Below are 18,467 nucleotides of genomic sequence, written 5' to 3' on the forward strand. Positions count from 1 at the left end.
CTTGTCGACAGATGCAAATCTTCGAGCAATCTTGGAGGTGAGACATCAGGATCGCCTCCGTAACAATGAATGGACAGGAATTCTCGGTGACACATCCTTAGAGGCATACACTTTACCGATAAGAATGACAGACACTTCGTGTGTATCACGACTAATTACTATCGCTTCTTTGGAGAAAGTTACCCTTGCAGATTCCATTTTCTACGGATCGTGCAGCGGTACCTCAGCACAACGTTTCATGGGCCATGGACTGATCAAAAATTCCCGGTAGCATTGTCTCCCTGTTCACCAGACCTGAATCCGTCGGTTTTCTACCTATGGGGGCATTCAACGGCATTGGTGTAAGACCAATGTATCGCCCATTTCCAGACGTTGCAGGAGCGTGTGACTAATACATTTGAAGCAATTGGAATGGAGCCAGTTCTATGTGAAAGAGTGAGTGAATCAATACAAAGGAAGGACTAAACGATGTGTCAGAATGTGTGGTAACCATACGTAGGACTGCCTATTGTATCTGCTCCTATGTAACAGCAAAATGGGTATGAGAAGGCAGAGCGCTCCATATCTCGAAAGGTTTCGGTTTCCGGACATATCATAATAGGGACTTTTCTTCTAATTTTGATCAATACTATCTTCTGTAGGAATATGGGACACTTTTTTGAAACACACAGATTGTATATACTAGTGACCAGGCCTGGCTTCGCATAGATAGCGGTAATAAATTACACACACAACGCTTCCTCGTGAATCAGTCTATCAAGTAGTGAAACTAGTATCAAAATCCCAACTGCAGCGCCTTCATATACATACATATAAATGTGGCAGGGGACTTTAGTTCAACATAACTCAGCCAAATTGCACACATATTTACAAATTATATACACAAATCTTACTGGCTATTCAATCTACCTATCAGTAAGATAGTCTCTCTGGACAGAACTTAAGCAACAAAAGTCTAGAGAAGAATTAGAGCAAGACGAGAAAATTCGCTTCAGAACAGGTCCCAATGGGCGTGGTTACAACCATCAGGTTCTTTAGGTGACACCAAAACTTTATTGGTATCTCACCAAAAACAAAAGGTGAACATTGACTTCGAGTCACTTAATGTCAAAGACTTGACCGTTGTGAGTCAATGTTTTAAGTGCTGCGGCTAAAGTCACTCCACCAAAACACGTAGAAACAAAGAGGCTATATGCGGCAAATTGGCCAAGCCGACCACAAAAAATCCGAATGCAGGACCGGGGAACCCATAGCATGTATTCCATATAGAAGCAGCAGAAGACAATGTAATAACTCAAAAGCAAGAGAGCGTCAGACATAGACAATTACTAGTCAGGCTCATGGACAGTGTTGATTGTGATGATTAATCAATACACAGTGAACAACAGTGGGAATGATAATATACACTACACTACTACAGGAAAGCACAAATCTCCCTCCTCTAGAAGCAGAAACTTCCGGTGTGCCATCTCATGGTTCCGACAGCTGAGCCTACTAACGAGCAGCACATACAATTACGACCATATACCCGCACTGTTACATTCAACAACACTAAGGGAGAGTTACACAAATACTCGTACAGTGGAGTATCCTGACAATATGACCTTAAATGGAGCGGTACATAACGTGGTAGCAAAACTAACAAAGAAACAGATGTTCTACAGGATTAACTTTCAAACCTCGTTAATCCAAAGAATAGAACAATTAGAGAACGAGTTAATTAATCAGCCACAACACTTAGATACTGGCGAAAACCGTACCGCTGTATCAACAACAGCCTTGAGAACAGACAATCCAAGCACTAGACCCAACGCAGGGCCATACACAAAACACACAAGTATCTAAAACCAAACATAACTAGGAACATCAAGCCAGAAGGGAATTAAATACGATACAACCAAGTGTGAGCGCTACATAAAGCCTGGGGCTTTTGTATCAGGTGGACTACTGAACACGGCCACAGTATCACCAAGTACTGTGACCAAACCACATATTATAGAATGCAATAACAACAAAACTGGCGAGAAAGAGACGGTAGAAAAAGGAGACACAGACATAAAAACATCCATTCAGGAAATCCTACCGACCCCAAAAATCACAACTGGAAACTGCGAATACACAAACGATAATACATAATGAAAGCGAAGGTAGTGACGATGAAAACGAAAATATGATGATAAATACAAGTGTCCAGTTGATACCTGTAACATACATTATTAAAAGACACCAACAGATGGAACCACCACAACAGTAATCGGTACTCCCCGGTAGGACAATCTGCCACTGCACAATCCAACAATGCCACCAAATAGGAAAGCAACAAACCCCCACCAACATTCAGTTCTCAGTCTTACAACAACAAACCGAATCAGAAGAAACCTCTACCAGTGTAACAGCTGATTTCGTAACACCAGTAAAACCACACAAAAAGAGTCTTCTACAGACGCAACAAAGCATTTTAGGACTTTGCGTATGACAAAAGAGGCGATAAAAGCGTGTGACATAGTGAAGGTAGTGCAACACAGCACACACCACAAAACGCCGACGCCACACCTACGTCCCATGTGCCGACATGGAGTCCAACGCATCCTCCACCAACGGCACCATTGCAAAAACAACCACACCCGTCCCAGAGATGCTTTCACCCGGCACCAGCCCGATGGCATCCAGTACCACAAAAGCAGCGCCCATCGTAGCCAACAACATATTTAATTATAGTGACTTAGAACTTGACATTAAGCTAAGTAGGTTAGAAAGAAAGGAAATTTTACAGGAAGATCAAAGAATGCTGCTTAGGCAGCTGCATTCAAAGGGTGACTCTCTGTTTCCCAGCTACGGAGCAAACAGACAGAATCACCTTTAAGACAGAAAGCATACCAACCGACCCCGATCAGTTGTTAGACTTAATGGTGCAAATATGTATACTAAGGGAACAACCATTTGATATGGATAAGATTTATGCCGACTATTTCAGAGCACACGGACGGACGTAATTCGACTATGCTCAAACTGGTAGCAAACGCTATATGCACTTTAAGCACCCATAGCATCACTAATGAACATTCTTAAACTGAATGAAATGAGGAGCAAGCAAGTTAGTGCTAAACTACCCAAAATAGTTAAAGACCTAAACATAGATACACTGTGTCTACAACAGCCATACACCAACCAAGGCAAACTGACATGCTTTCCGGCAAACGTGATAACCATAACCGGTAATCAAGACAGCAAGGCAGCAGTTTCCATATTAAATAAACATGAATATATTGTCAAAAAAACCGAATTATGTAATGAACACTTGGTAACAACTGAACTTTCATATCAAGGAGATACATGGATAATTGCTTCGGTATATGCCCAATACAGTCATTCCAAAGCGCCCTATGCAAATTATATAAAGCTAATAGCCGAAAACGCACAAGATAAGGACATAAACGCCAGTTCCACATTGTGGATTTCCAACACAACAGACGACAGAGGATGCATAATAAACGACGTCAGACAGAAACGCGACTACACGTATTTAACGTAGAAGGAAACATACCAACGCACAGTGAACTTGAGGGATCAGAAGGTAATATAGATCACATTCGTAAATAACGCTGCCAGAGATCGCGTAATGGACAAGACCACATTACTGTCAGTGACAACAACGCTATCACTTTCAGACTAACAAGACAAAACAACACAAACAACACAGTACACACCCGACACTTACTATTCCACGAAGCTGACTGGGAGAGACTAAGAGGAAGTAGACAGTGTCGGAAGTTCCATGCGGCTTTCGGCAGATGATGCTGTAGTATACAGAGAAGTTGCAGCATTAGAAAATTGTAGCGAACTGCAGGAAGATCTGCAGCGGATAGGCATTTGGTGCAGGGAGTGGCAACTGACCCTTAACATAGACAAATGTAATGTATTGCGAATACATAGAAAGAAGGATCCTTTATTGTATAATTATATGATAGCGGAACAAACACTGGTAGCAGTTACTTCTGTAAAATATCTGGGAGTATGCGTACGGAACGATTTGAAGTGGAATGATCATATAAAATTAATTGTTGGTAAGGCGGGTGCTAGGTTGAGATTCATTGCGAAAGTCATTAGAAAATGTAGTCCGTCAACAAAGGAGGTGGCTTACAAAACACTCGGTCGACCTATACTTAAGTATTGCTCATCAGTGTGGGATCCGTACCAGGTCGGGTTGACAGAGGAGATAGAGAAGATCCAAAGAAGAGCGGCGCGTTTCGTCACAGGGTTATTTGGTAAGCGTGATAACATTACGGAGATGTTTAGCAAACTCAAGTGGCAGACTCTGCAAGAGAGGCGCTCTGCATCGCGGTGTAGCTTGCTGCCCAGGTTTCGAGAGGGTGCGTTTCTGGATGAGGTATCGAATATATTGCTTCCCCCTACTTATACTTCCCGAGGAGATCACGAATGTAAAATTAGAGAGATTCGAGCGCGCAAGGAGGCTTTCCTGCAGTCGTTCTTCCCGCGAACCATACGCGACTGGAACAGGAAAGGGAGGTAATGACAGTGGCACGTAAAGTGCCCTCCGCCACAAATCGTTGCGTGGCTTGCGGAGTATAAATGTAGATGTAGAATAGTACAAGACGGAATCCTTGCAACCATCGACGAAAGCATTGACTTCAAGGCAAAAATGCTTACCGATCTTATCACAAAAGCACAAAATACATCCATACCAAAAACACAGAACACAAAACGCACACAAATACCATGGACAAATAAATTGACTAGACTAAAACAAGAACCCCGAAGAGCGAGACAATTATACCAACGGTCGAAAGCAGACAGAGATAGACAAAGAAGACTGGAAGCATATGCGCTCGGAAAAGACCAATACAAAAACGGATAATTCAAAACACGTAAACAACACGGGGCAGACATATGGCATCGCAAATACAAACATATGGTGGGAATCAAAATAAATAACTATTGAAAAAATAAAGAGCCCACTAATTCTGGGAACGCTAAGACAGGATATCGGTGCGATAACAAAGCGATGGAGACAAAGAGCACAATTCCTGCTGCACAGGCCCCTACCTGATGACATCGCCAACAGTGACACACACCATTAACCAACACTGCGAGAGGAACTGAACGCACCATACAACACTGCCACAGTCACCTGAACATTTACGCAAGAAGAAGTGGCAATAGCGATCTCAGAGCTCAAAAACAAGAAAGCACCTGGACCAGACGCAGTTCATTCAGAAGTATTAAAACAGATAATACCACAGATTACCCCATTCCTTACAACTCAGCTACACAACGCTCTACGGCTGTGTCGTGTGCCTACAGTTTGGAAGGTCTCCAAAGCAGTAGTAATAAGGAAGGCAGCTGACAGAGATCCATCAGATACCATGTCATCTAACCCTATATGTTTTATAAATACACTTGCCAAGGTCCAGAAAAAGCTACTGTGCAGGCGTTTACAGGCGCACAGAGCTCTCTATGGCCTAAGCGAACACCGGTTCGGCTTCAGAGAGGGAAAGTCGATTATGGTTCAAATGGCTCTGAGCACTATAGGACTTAACATCTGTGGTCATCAGTCCCCTAGAACTTAGAACTACTTAAACCTAACTAACGTAAGGACATCACACACATCCATGCCCGAGGCAGGATTCGAACCTGCGACCGTAGCGATCATGCGGTTCCAGACAGTAGCGCCTAGAACCGCACGGCCACACCGGCCGGCGGAAAGCCGATTAATGATGCCATTAACCAAGCGTTACAGCTTTCCAACAACACCAGGGCAAAGTATGCAATGGCAATTATTGGAATTGCAGGTGCCTTTGATAATATCTGGTGATCAGCAGTCTTCAAGAGGCTCAGAAAACTGGAGTTACCAGAAATACTATACGACAGGCTACAGTGGTCGAATGGCAGATGGACGGCCGAAAAGTAATGTAATTACAAAAGGTTGACCTCAAGGTCGATCTGTGGCCCCATCTTCTGGGACATCACTATTGAACCCCTCCTGCAACTACTGGAGGGAACAATAACGACAGATGGAGTTATTGCAGACGCAGACGACGTTTTGTTCGTAGTGTCTGCTAACAATTGGTCCCAGCTAGAAGAAAGAGCGAATGGAACATTCAAAACAATAACACAATGGTGTCACAAAAACAAACTCAAGATAGCCGATAACAACACAAAATACACTTTACTGAAAGGGTTTCTCCAGAGAAACCCTAGTGTCAAAATGTTGTTGTTGTTGTTGTCTTCAGTCCTGAGACTGGTTTGATGCAGCTCTCCATGCTTCTCTATCCTATGCAAGCTTCTTCATCTCCCAGTACTTACTGCAACCTACATCCTTATGAATCTGCTTAGTGTATCCATCTATTGGTCTCCTTCTATGATTTTTACCCTCCACGCTGCCGTCCAACGCTAAATTTGTGATCCCTTGATGCCTCAGAACATGTCCTACCAACCGATCCCTTCTTCTAGTCAAGTTGTGCCACAAGCTTCTCTTCTTCCCAATCCTATTCAATACCTCCTCATTAGTTATGTGATCTACCCATCTAATCTTCAGCATTCTTCTGTAGCACCACATTTCGAAAGCTTCTATTCTCTTCTTGTCTAAACTATTTATCGTCCATGTTTCGCTTCCATACATGGCTACACTCCATACAAATACTTTCAGAAACGACTTCCTGACACTTAAACCTATACTCAATGTTAACAAATTTCTCTTCTTCAGAAACGCTTTCCTTCCCGTTGCCAGTCTACGTTTTATATCCTCTCTACTTCAACTATCATTAGTTATTTTGCTCCCCAAATAGCAAAACTCCTTTACTACTTTAAGTGTCTCATTTCCTAGTCTAATTCCCTCAGCATCACCCGACTTAATTCGACTACATTCCATTATCCTCGTTTTGCTTTTTTTGATGTTCATCTTATATCTTCCTTTCAAGACACTGTCCATTCCGTTCAACTGCTCTTCCAAGTCCTTTGCTGTCTCTGACAGAATTACAATGTCATCGGCGAACCTCAAAGTTTTTATTTCTGCTCCATGGACTTTAATACCTACTCCGAATTTTTCTTTTGTTTCCTTTACTGCTTGCTCAATATACAGATTGAATAACATCGGGGAGAGGTTACAACCCTGTCTTACTCCCTTCCCAACCACTGCTTCCCTTTCATGCCCCTCGACTCTTATAACTGCCATCTGCTTTCTGTACAAATTGTAAATAGCCTTTCGCTCCCTGTATTTTACCCCTGCCACCTTCAGAATTTGAAATAGAGTATTCCAGTCAACATTGTCAAAAGCTTTCTCTAAGTCTACAAATGCTAGAAACGTACATTTGCCTTTCCTTAATCTTTCTTCTAAAGTAAGTCGTAAGGTCAGTATTGCCTCACGTGTTCCAACATTTCTGCAGAAACCAAACAGATCTTCGCCGAGGTCGACTTCTACCAGTTTTTCCATTCGTCTGTAAAGAATTCGCGTCAGTATTTTGCAGCTGTGACTGTACAGTAATTTTCACATCTGTCAACACTTGTTTTCTTTGGGATTGGAATTATTATATTCTTCTTGAAGTCTGAGGGCATTTCGCCTGTCTCATACATCTTGCTCACCAGATGGTAGAGTTTTGTCATGACCGGCTCTCCCAAGGCCGTCAGTAGTTCCAATGGAATGTTGTCAACTCCCGGGCCCTTGTTTAGACTGAGGTCTTTCAGTGCTCTGTCAAACTCTTCACGCAGTATCGTATCTCCCATTTCATCTTCATCTACATCTTCTTCCATTTCCATAATATTGTCCTCGAGTACATTGCCCATGTATAGACCCTCTATATACTCCTTCCACCTTTCTGCTTTCCCCTCTCTGCTCAGAACTGGGTTTCCATCTGAGCTCTTGATATATATACAAGTGGTTCTCTTTTCTCCAAAGGTCTCTTTAATTTTCCTGTAGTCAGTATCTATCTTTCTCCTTTCATCAATTAAATTCAATATTTCTTCTGTTACCCAAGGATTTCTACTAGCCCTCGTCTTTTTACCTACTTGATCCTCTGCTGCCTTCACTACTTCATCCCTCCATGCTACCCATTCTCCTTCTACTGTATCTCTTTCCCCCATTCTTGTCAATTGTTCCCTTATGCTCTCCCTGAAACTCTGTACAATCTGTGGTTTCGTCAGTTTATACAGGTCCCATCTCCTTAAATTCCCACCTTTTTGCAGTTTCTTCAGTTTTAATCTACAGTTCATAACCAATAGATTGTGGTCAGAGTCCACATCTGCCCCTGGAAATGTCTTACTATTTAAAACCTGGTTCCTAAATCTCTGTCTTACCATTATATAATCTATCTGATACCTTCTAGTATCTCCAGGCTTCTTCCATGTATACAACCTTCTTTTATGTCAAAATAGGGGACACAAACATTAAAGGAGCAGTCACTACACGCTATCTTTGGGTACACATAGACGAAAAGCAAAATTTCCATGAACACATGCGCATTGTGACAAACGAAGCAGAAAGAATACTATACAAACTGGCAAGACTTAATTCAGAACAATTTAAACTCCCCTTGTCAGTTACACAGACAGAGCATTGTGCTCTCTTCGAGTCGGTACTTAGCTTTGCCGCCAGCGCATGGGTTCACAGGTTAAGCGTATCAACAAACCGGGCCCACGTCAGACGGGGACAAAGGAGCGCTTACTTAGACCTTCGGGAGCTTTCGGCACACCCCTCAGTGGAATCACTTTGTGTGATGCTCGAAATCTACCAAACAGACATTAAGATATCAAGCGGCTACGTTCTGGCTTATGGTTGGAAGGCACGACCGGGTCCGACAGATCACTGGAATGCCAACTAACACGAAACGCCAATTAAAAAATTGGAGGATGGGCACCTGGCAGAGTGAGTGGAACACAAGTGATTAGGGCCGCGGGATACATCAGTTTTTCCCGGTGTAAGGGAGAACTAACACTCAAAGATATCGATCCCAGCCGCGGTATGGTCCATTTCTTAACAGGACACAGTGTTTATCCCGCGCACTTAAACCGCGTGAGTCTGAGGCAGACACCAATACGCACATGTGGGGAAGAATGCTCTCCAGAACACATTATCTTTTTCTGCGGATAATGTACCAGCATCAGGCACACAATACATTTAAACCTCAACAATATTCAAGACACCGTACACGCAATTATCAGAGACGAAGACCACTGACGATGTATCCTAAGCGTCCTATAGAATGTCCGAGTCAGACAACGAGCCTATATGCAAAGACAGGAAGGAATCCACAGGGTGGAAAACAGCACTGATTCCGACATGGAATCAGATGTTGACACTGATCCCGACACATCCTTAAATAAAAATGAAGAAATACCCTAAATAAGCAACACAACAGCCTAAAAAATTGAGGTTAAGGTTTAATTATTAGGAAATCTAGAGTAGATGTTAGATTCAGATGAAGAGCTGTGATTGGCGGTCGGTGGCTTTGATGGACAATTCCAAGACGCTCACCGTCATACACACTTGGTGAAGGGACATTCTTCCACTATCATCTTTCCTATCTTCTGTTTTTATTCTTCCTAAAAATATGGTTATGATTTAGAACTCGATTTCCCAATTTTTTTAAATTTCATAAATGTTTACTATCTTTTGTCTAGACACCTTAAATGCAAGAATCTCTTTTATTTTAGAAAAAAGTTTTCCGAATTTATAATATGTCTTGAGGTTATGTCTCTGTCTTCTCTGTCTTCATAAATTCCTATCTTCCACTCACAAATTGCTAATTTTCAGATTTTCGTTTCTTAATTACTTTGAAGTTTATAAGTATCTAGAGCTGCAATATTATTAATTCTTATTAAAATAAGAAATAACAAATAAGTATCACATTCTGTACATGTACAATTTTGTATTGTAAAAGTATGACCTGTCTCAGCAACAAGATGGCAGGTCATTTGTAAATGGCAGCAAATAAATAAAGAAATATCAGTAAAACCGTATCAAAATTTTTACAGTTAATTCCTGAAATTAGCCAGATTATACAGACAGGGAAACGCTACGGAGGACTTAATTTATGATATGTAATGATACATATAACTTGCCAGACAGAAAAAAGTGAACCACCCAGATGATATCGCTGGATGTTTATGTGATTTCACACAAGTACGAACCATCGGTGGGTATGTAAATGTTTAGAGGTGTTACTTTCAGTAACAGGTAGAAAGGCCGTAAGAGTGCATTTGGGTAGTTCGTGTTTTGTTCTTTAAACTATACCTAATAGAATATACAAGGGACGCGAACAGTGGCAGATGTTGAATGATCACAGATGCCATGTACTCGTATGAGACCGCGGTATCAGTACCTGTCAGGGTTTGAAAGAGACCTCGTTGTGGGCCTCTGGCTGGTTGAATCGTGCAATATCCAAATTTGTGAGGCATTCGGATGTGTCAGTGGCCCGATATTGGACTGTATCGGACTGTGAGAGCAGTTATATTCGACGCCATGGTTGCAGTCGACCTGTCTGACCACCACAATGGAGGATCACCATATTGCGCAGCAAGCACATCGTAACTCCTTCACATGTACGTCTATCATACCACAACAAGTAATGGACTCCTTGCAACATTCTGCATCATCCTTCACCACTGCTCGGGTTCTAGGAGCAGCTTGATAAGAGTATTCCCGTTCCATTCGTAGGCTGCCGTTGGCACCACAACATAAACGGCAGCATTTGGAATAGTGCTGCGACGGAACTGCTGATGAATGACGTCGCATGAATCATTATTCTGCACTACCCTGGGTGACCTTCATCCGCGAGTTTGGCGACGATCTGGAGGGAGATCTCATTCTTCAAATTTTTTTGAGACGCACTGCCGTCTTACACCTGGGGACATGATGTATGGTGTGCCATCGCGTGTGACTTCAAGTCACGGCTGGTAGTATTGAGGGAACTGTGACGGACCAACGGTAAGTATTGGACATGCTGCGTCCTCACGAATATCTCTCAAGCGAAAATACATACTGATCAACTAGAACCTTATAACTATAGATCCACTGTCGATATAAACGCGTCCAAGTGATAGTAGCGTCACCTGCCGAGGAATGATTGCTAGTCAGACACACGCACGGTGCACGTGGTATCAGTGAGAATGCTGTCGGTATGTAGAATGGGGAAGATGCGCGATCTATGACCAAGTGCAGATTGTGATGGCTCGGAGGCTAGGCACGAGCATTTCGGAAACTGCACGACTTGTCGGGTGTTCAAGGAGTGCTGTGGTGAGTGTCTTCAACAGGTGGCGAAACCAAGGTGAAACCACGTCCAGACGTGATGGGCTTGGGTGGCAACCCCTCACTACAGATGTCGGACGTCATAGGCTGGGCAGACTGGTAAAACAGGACAGGCGGCGAACTGTAGTGGAACTAACATCAGATTTTAATGCTGTGCAGAGAACGGCTGTGTCTGGACACACAGTGCACCTGGCGCTCCTAACGATGGGCCTCTACAGCCGACGACCTGTGAATGTGCCAATATTAACATCACGACATCGGCAACTACGACTGAAATGAGCATGTGACTATCGGCGCTGGACGTTGGCGCAATGTCAGAGCGTTTGATGATCTGCCGAACCGCGATACCTTCTTCATCCTGCCGATGGGAGGGCGCGAGTTCGTCGTCTTCCAGGGGACCAGCTCCTTGACACTTGTACTGCGGGACGGAGACAAGCTGGCGGCGGCTCAATTATGCTCTGGGGAACATTAACGTGGGAATCCATGGGTCCAATGGAGATAGTGCAAGACAACATGTGGCCCAAGGAGTATCGTACATCGGTTGAAGACCACTTACATGTCGATCATGTTTCCCGATAATGCGCCATGTCACAAGGCCATGAGTGTGATGGAGTGGTTCAAGGAACGCAGTGGCTAGTTCCAATTGATGTGCTGGTCCCCCAACTCGCCAGATCTGAAACCGATCGAACACATCTAGGATGTGATTGAACGTGTCGTCAGAGCTCGGGATTGGTGACTTTTGTGTGCAGATGTGGTGCCAGATCCCTCCAGCGGCCTCCCAAAGCCTCACTACTTCCATGTTACGACGCGTTGCCGTTGTTATCCGTGTCAAAGATGGACATACCGGCTATTAGGTAGGTGATCGAAGTGTTCTGACTGATCAGTGTAGTGATGCCACTTTTTAACAGGACAATGCTGTTCACAAATAGCACATGCCTTTATGAACTGTCTGCGTAATGTTGGGGTACTCGTACGGCCAGCAAACATATATTCCCCACAGAACGTGTGTAGGACTGTCTTGGGCGTCAACTCTGTTCCAGAGTTAGTATCCAGGATAATATAACCAGTTACAAAAGCTGTGGGCCACCTCGCCTCAGGCGGAGTACAACTCCTTTATGAGATCCTTCCCAACACAATCAGCACATGCATTTAGGTCGGAGAGGGTGCAACGTCATGGTGATGAATGGGCCCATACTGCCAAGTTCTTTATAGATTTGACTCGATTTTGTAATCACTAAAATAACATCACATACTCTCCCAAGCAGTAAGGTTTCATTTCGTTTCCTCCTTCCATTTTGGGTGCTTCACTTTTTTTGTCAGGCAGTGTAGTTTCTAGTGTTGCTCAGATAATTAAATTCAATGGTGTGAGAACCTAATCTTGCAGTCGGCTACAGTCGGGTGGGTACTGAGGGCTGGTGAATGGTTCATGTTGAGCCGGGTGCTCACCTCTCTGGACGATCTTGCGGCAGATGGTGGGCTGGATCTTGCCCAGGTGCTCGAGCGGCGGCTTCATGCTGCAGTTCACCTCGCCCAGGGTGTACGGGTCGAATGGGTCGCCGCACCGGGGGTCGTACTGCGAGTTGCACTGGTAGCACACAACCGAGAACCCTGCAACAACCAACAACAGCGATGAGTGGCAGCTGCCATCAGAGCAGACGGTTACGGTAGCTACAGGTTCAGTTTAAATTAATTTTCATTTAATAGCGGAGCATGGTGGACTGCTCCCACCACCCATGCACCACTGCGAGCCTGGCACTAGCGGCACCTACTGTGTTGCCACTTCCTCTGTGCAAAACATTTTGCCTGACAGTTTTCTAGTAGCAGACTTTTCATGGAGCGAAAATATATGCTATTTTAGTAAAAAAAATACAGGTCTGGCCTCAGTTAAAATCAAGAATATAAAGAATAAATTGTGACATCTTTAGAGACTTTATAAAGATATGTGCAGTATGTGAATACCAGAATTTTAAATGATTTTTGTAGGAAACAGAGTTTTTATTGTTATGAATTACATGTTGTCGAAACTACAAAAGAACGCCGTTTTCTGGAAATTATGTATACAGATGTCCCAACTGATGTCGTTTCATGCAATCCGCAATGTTATATCTGGCCTTCAAAAATCGCTCTTGAGATTTTTTGTTCTCTCCGTCACTATGCGCAAACTACTAGTCCTACAGAAAAAAGAACAGGACCTTTTTGTAGGAAATTTAATGTAGTTCAATTTCGTACCGGAGTACGTTTTCGCTAGTTGCCGTAGTTTTAGAGATATTAAAGAAAAACGTACAAAAATGACCTTCAAATGCACCCTCAATCCCATACTCAGCCCCACCGATCAGGATTTCTAGTATGTTATTCAAGGCACCTTCTACAAAAATTATATCCAACGTTTTAGTTTTCATCGACTGGCCTTATTACGTCACGGGCTTAGTCGAACACTTGCAAACTGTAAAATTGGCGTTTATGTAAATTTTAACTAACAGTTTTGAGAATTTTTTCAGCGTAAAATAAACAATTGCATCGTTATATTCATCAGGCGTTCTGATAAGAAACTACTGTGCTTTTAAGGGTTACATTTGGATCGAAATGTTAATATAATTAGTTTTAGCGTAAATTGTTGTACAGTGGTAGGAATGAGTTCCACGAACAACATACTAAAAATTGTGACTGGTGAGGGCTGAGTGTGGGTGAGGAAGTGCGTCTGAAGGTCATTCCTGTGCGTTTTTCTTGAATAATTCAAAAAAGGTGGCCTCCAGCGATAACGTTTCCCAGTACAAAATTTAAAGACGTTAAATTTCCTACAAAAGGCCCTCTTCATTTTTCCTGTAGGACTAAAAGTTCGCGCGTAGCGAGCCACAGAATATGAAAATGTCGTGCGTGTTTTTGAAGGCCAGGTCTAACAGTGCAGAGTGCATAAGGCGACATCGGTAGGGGCAGTTAAATCACCCTGTATGTACAGTCTGTTTTCTTTTTTTTTTAAAGTCTAAGATATTTCTACATGAGGTACTTCTGATCAAAACTAGAAGAATATTTTCTAAAATCATATGTTTGGAAACCAATACCTGATGAGATATGGCCGCTTTACTTGTGACCAATAGTGTATAGTATTCGGTAGTATAGGCTGCCTTACTAACGTGGTTCATTGCACATATCTGAATGGTTGTAATTCGCAGGACACTGATGATGGGAAACTGTGATATATACACGAAAAGGCACCACGCCAGTTTCTACACATCGTGCGACAGCAAACTCACCGTAACGGTTCTTGAATTGAGGGTGTGTAGACGTTACAGGAGCGTATGACCAACCACGTGAAATAACCCGGAAGCAGCGAGCTGTATTTGAAACACTGCGTGATATACCGTGAAGAAGGGCTTAAGGATGAGCCTGGATACGTGGAAACCACATGCAGCACTGCGTGTAGTGTCTACTTCTAAGTAACAGACAAATGGGAATGAGAGGACGGATTGGCTCGTATTCAACAGATATCAGTTCCTGGACGTACATTATAGGAAACTTTCTTCCAGTTTTGACTAATATTGCCTCCAGTAAGAGTATGTGACACATTTTTTACACGCCTTGTATGTATACAGTGAGGTTACAAAAATCATAGGATAGCGATGTGCACAAACATAAATGGCTGACATATCGTGTACACGAGGTATAAAAGGGCAGTCCATTGGCGGAGTTGTCGTCTGTACTGAGGTGAGTCATGTGAAAAGGTTTCTGAATTGATTATGGCTGCACGACGGTAATGAACAGACTCTGGACGCCGAATGGTAGTTGCAGCTACATGCAGCGAACATTTCATTTCGGAAATCGTTAGGAAATTCAACATTCCGTGATTCACAGTGTCAGGAGTATGTCGAGTATACCATATTTCGGGCATTAGCTCTCATCATGAAAACACGGTGGCCGACGGCCTTTACTTAACGACCGAGAGTAACGGGTTTTGCATGGAGTTATCAGTGCTAACAGACAAGCAATACTGCGTGAAATAACGTCAGAAGTCAATGTGAGACGTTCGACGAACGTATTCGATAAGACGGTGCGGCGAAATCTGGCACAATTGGGCAATGGCAGTAGACGACACACGCGAATACCTTTGCTTATAACACGATATCGCCTGCAGAGCCTCTCCTGGTCTCATAACCATATCCATTGGATCCTAGACGACTGGAAAACTGTGGCCTGGTCAGATGAGTACCGGTTTCAGTTGGTAAGAGGTCATGGTAGCGTTTGAGTGTGGCATACATCTCACGAAGCCATGGACCTAAAAAACACTGTGCAAGCTGGTGGTAGCTCGTTAACGGTGTGGGCTGTGTTTACATGGAATGGGCTGGGTCCTCTGGATGCTCAGCTACTGGGAGACGATTTGCAGCTATTGATGGACCTCATGGAATTTTTATGGATGACAATACGCCATATCACTGGGCGTCGATTGTTCGTGATTGGTTTGAAGAACTTTCTGGACAATTCGAGAACGAGGAGGAGATTAGTGTTTAACATCCCGTCCACAAAGAGGTCATTAGAGACGGAGGGCAAGCTCGGATTAGAGAAAGATGGAGAAGGAAATCGGCCGTCCCCTTTCAAGGGAACCATCCCGGCATGTGCCTGAAACGATTTAGGGAAAACACGGAAAACCTAAATCAGGATGGCCGGCGGCGAGTTTGAACCGTCGTCCTCCCGAATGCGAGTCCAGTGTGCTGACCACTGTGCTACCCCGCTCGGTGGACAATTCGAGCGAACGGTTTGGCCTCCCAGATCGGCCGCCATGAATCCCGTAGAAACATTTATGGGACGTAATCGAAGGGTCAGTTTGTGCACAGAATCCTACTCCGGCAACACTTTGGCAATTATGGGCAGCTATAAATGGAAATGTCGTGTGGCTAGGGCCTCCCGTCGGGTTGGCCGTTCGCTTGGTGCAAGTCTTTCGAGTTGACGCCACTTCGGCGACTTGCGTGTCGATGGGGATGAAATGATGATGATAAGGACAACACAACACCTAGTCCCTGAGCGGAGGAAATCTCCGACCCAGCCGGGAAACGAACCCGGGCCGTTAGATATGATGTTCAAATGTGTGTGAATACCTATGTGACCAAACTGCTAAGGTCATCGGTCCCTAGACTTAAACTAACTTATGCTAAGAACCTCCGGCGGGGGCGGCCGCGCAATCCGTGACGGGACGCCCTAGAGACCGCGCGGCTACTCCGCGCGGCCGTCAGGTATGACATTCCGTCGCGCTGACCACTCAGCTACCAGGGGCGGACAGGCAGTTATAGAAGCTGCACAACTCAATGTTTCTCCAGAGGACTTCCAACAACTTGTTTAATCCATGCCACATTGAGCTGCAGCGCTACGCCGGGCAAAAGGAAGTCTGACACGATATGAGGAGTTATGACTACTGTCACCTCGCTATACTGTAGGGAACAGCCCTGGCGTTGCAAGAGACACTACTATGACTCGGTTGGTAGATTTCTTCTGGTGTTTCGGCAGATATTTTCAATTCCGTTTTTGTAGGGTGCAGCTGTATTTAGCGCAAACAAATACTGGTCATTAGGTATTTCGTGCGAGTACAGTGTCAACGGAAAGTTTCCGTTTGTTTCCTATTACAAACTTTGTGATTTTGAAAGTGTAATTTTACATACCCACTTGACAGAGCGGTCCAAAATTAGTAGAGAGCGGCTTTAGTTTTGTCAGTATGTATTAACAGGGACAGTGAAACGGGAGGAATAACCAACGCTCTAGCAGCGACTGAGCTGCGCTGCTGCATGGCACTAGCTGTCAGCGCGGGCCAGGACAGCACCAGGTTTCCAGTTTCTACCGCGAAACAAATAGACTCTTTCTGATGACACTGCGTTTAGCATGTAATACGCATATATGATGAGTACTATTCGTCTGGACTGACGCCTGCTACACATTCGAAAAGCTATATTGAAAATATCTGCCGCAACGCCAGAGACTCTTAGAAAGATCCTTAAGAGGGACACCTTGTACATATATAGGGTGAACCAGAAGTCCACCGACAAACTAAGAAGTAGGAGTAGTATAGCTCACGAGAAGTATGAGCACTTCTACAGGTTCGCTACTGTGACACACATCTCTTCTACCGCAAGCTTTTTGCGTTTCATATTATGAGAGGTGGTAATATGGAGCAGAAGAAGCAATAACGTCCTTAACAGTTACGAGCACTTGTTCAGTGTTTTACGACAGCAAAAATGAACAAGAGGTAATTGTTCTTAAGGTATGCATTGTAGAGCTTATGTTTACTGGACTTTTTTTCTTGTTTTGGTTCTTACTACCACGTCTAAAAAAATGAAAACCAAACGGCATTCAATAGAAGAGATATCCCTCACAGTGGCGAAAATGAATGACAGCTCATAGCTGTGCATTTTAAAGCCCTCTTTACTAGACTTTTTTCGTTGTATAGGTCCATGCTACCTCCTCAGATATTTTCGTTGAAGTTCTCGCTCAACCTACACATGTTGTACCAAACAAGGGAATATTTCAAAAATTTCCACACAACCACCACTTTCTGATGTGAGCGAAAATCGGACAGAAAAGACAGCAAGTAAAATAACACCTCAGCATTTTTCGTAATGAACTGCTTTTAGGTCCAGAAAGCAAGGTAAATTGTAAATATGTTTCATTACATACAACTGTGATGTTTCGTGACAAAAAATACATACCTTATAGTAACTGCACAGACATTTAAAATCCCTTCAGTAATTATAAAGCAACTACAAACGCTATGGACACACATGTGCTGAATTATGGACAGTAAGCGCAATGTGTTACGATGGTTACGAAAGATCTGTTGCCGAGCAAAGTATATTGAGAATCAACGGAAAAAAGTATTTAGTGAGTTTAATAGTTTGCGAGATACGAGGTTATAGATTTATTTCTTCTGGGACGGTAAAATGCCACCCGTTTCATGGATGTTATGATGACTCCGCCCCTAATTAATTTCATAATTTTTACTTGATGTTTGCAGTTGTTAGAGACTTTAAATTGATGTTTTTCTATCACCATGGAAAGCAGAGCACTATGTTCGCTCATAGCAAACAATACTTCGGATACATGGATACCTTGGATCTCAGGTGTCATGTGCTAGCTAACTTAAATAAGCCTATAACTCCATTAATTCCTGGAAAATGCACCACAGACCCAGATCCGCCATACACTCATATCTAAGCTACAGAAACGGAGC

At 43.5% G+C, this 18,467-nt stretch overlaps 1 protein-coding gene across 1 annotated transcript in view; it reads right to left on the reverse strand.

Moving 5' to 3' along the window:
• The window catches only part of LOC126190707 (uncharacterized), a 387,936-nt gene that overhangs the window by 95,398 nt on the left and 274,071 nt on the right, over positions 1-18,467 (reverse strand). The window contains exon 2 of the mRNA XM_049931180.1: positions 12,707-12,868. Within this exon, the coding sequence (XP_049787137.1) occupies positions 12,707-12,868 (162 nt within the window). The remainder of the gene's footprint in view (positions 1-12,706; positions 12,869-18,467) is intronic.

Source organism: Schistocerca cancellata, chromosome 1, assembly GCF_023864275.1.
Source record: "Schistocerca cancellata isolate TAMUIC-IGC-003103 chromosome 1, iqSchCanc2.1, whole genome shotgun sequence".
In the NCBI taxonomy this organism is placed as follows: domain Eukaryota; kingdom Metazoa; phylum Arthropoda; class Insecta; order Orthoptera; family Acrididae; genus Schistocerca; species Schistocerca cancellata.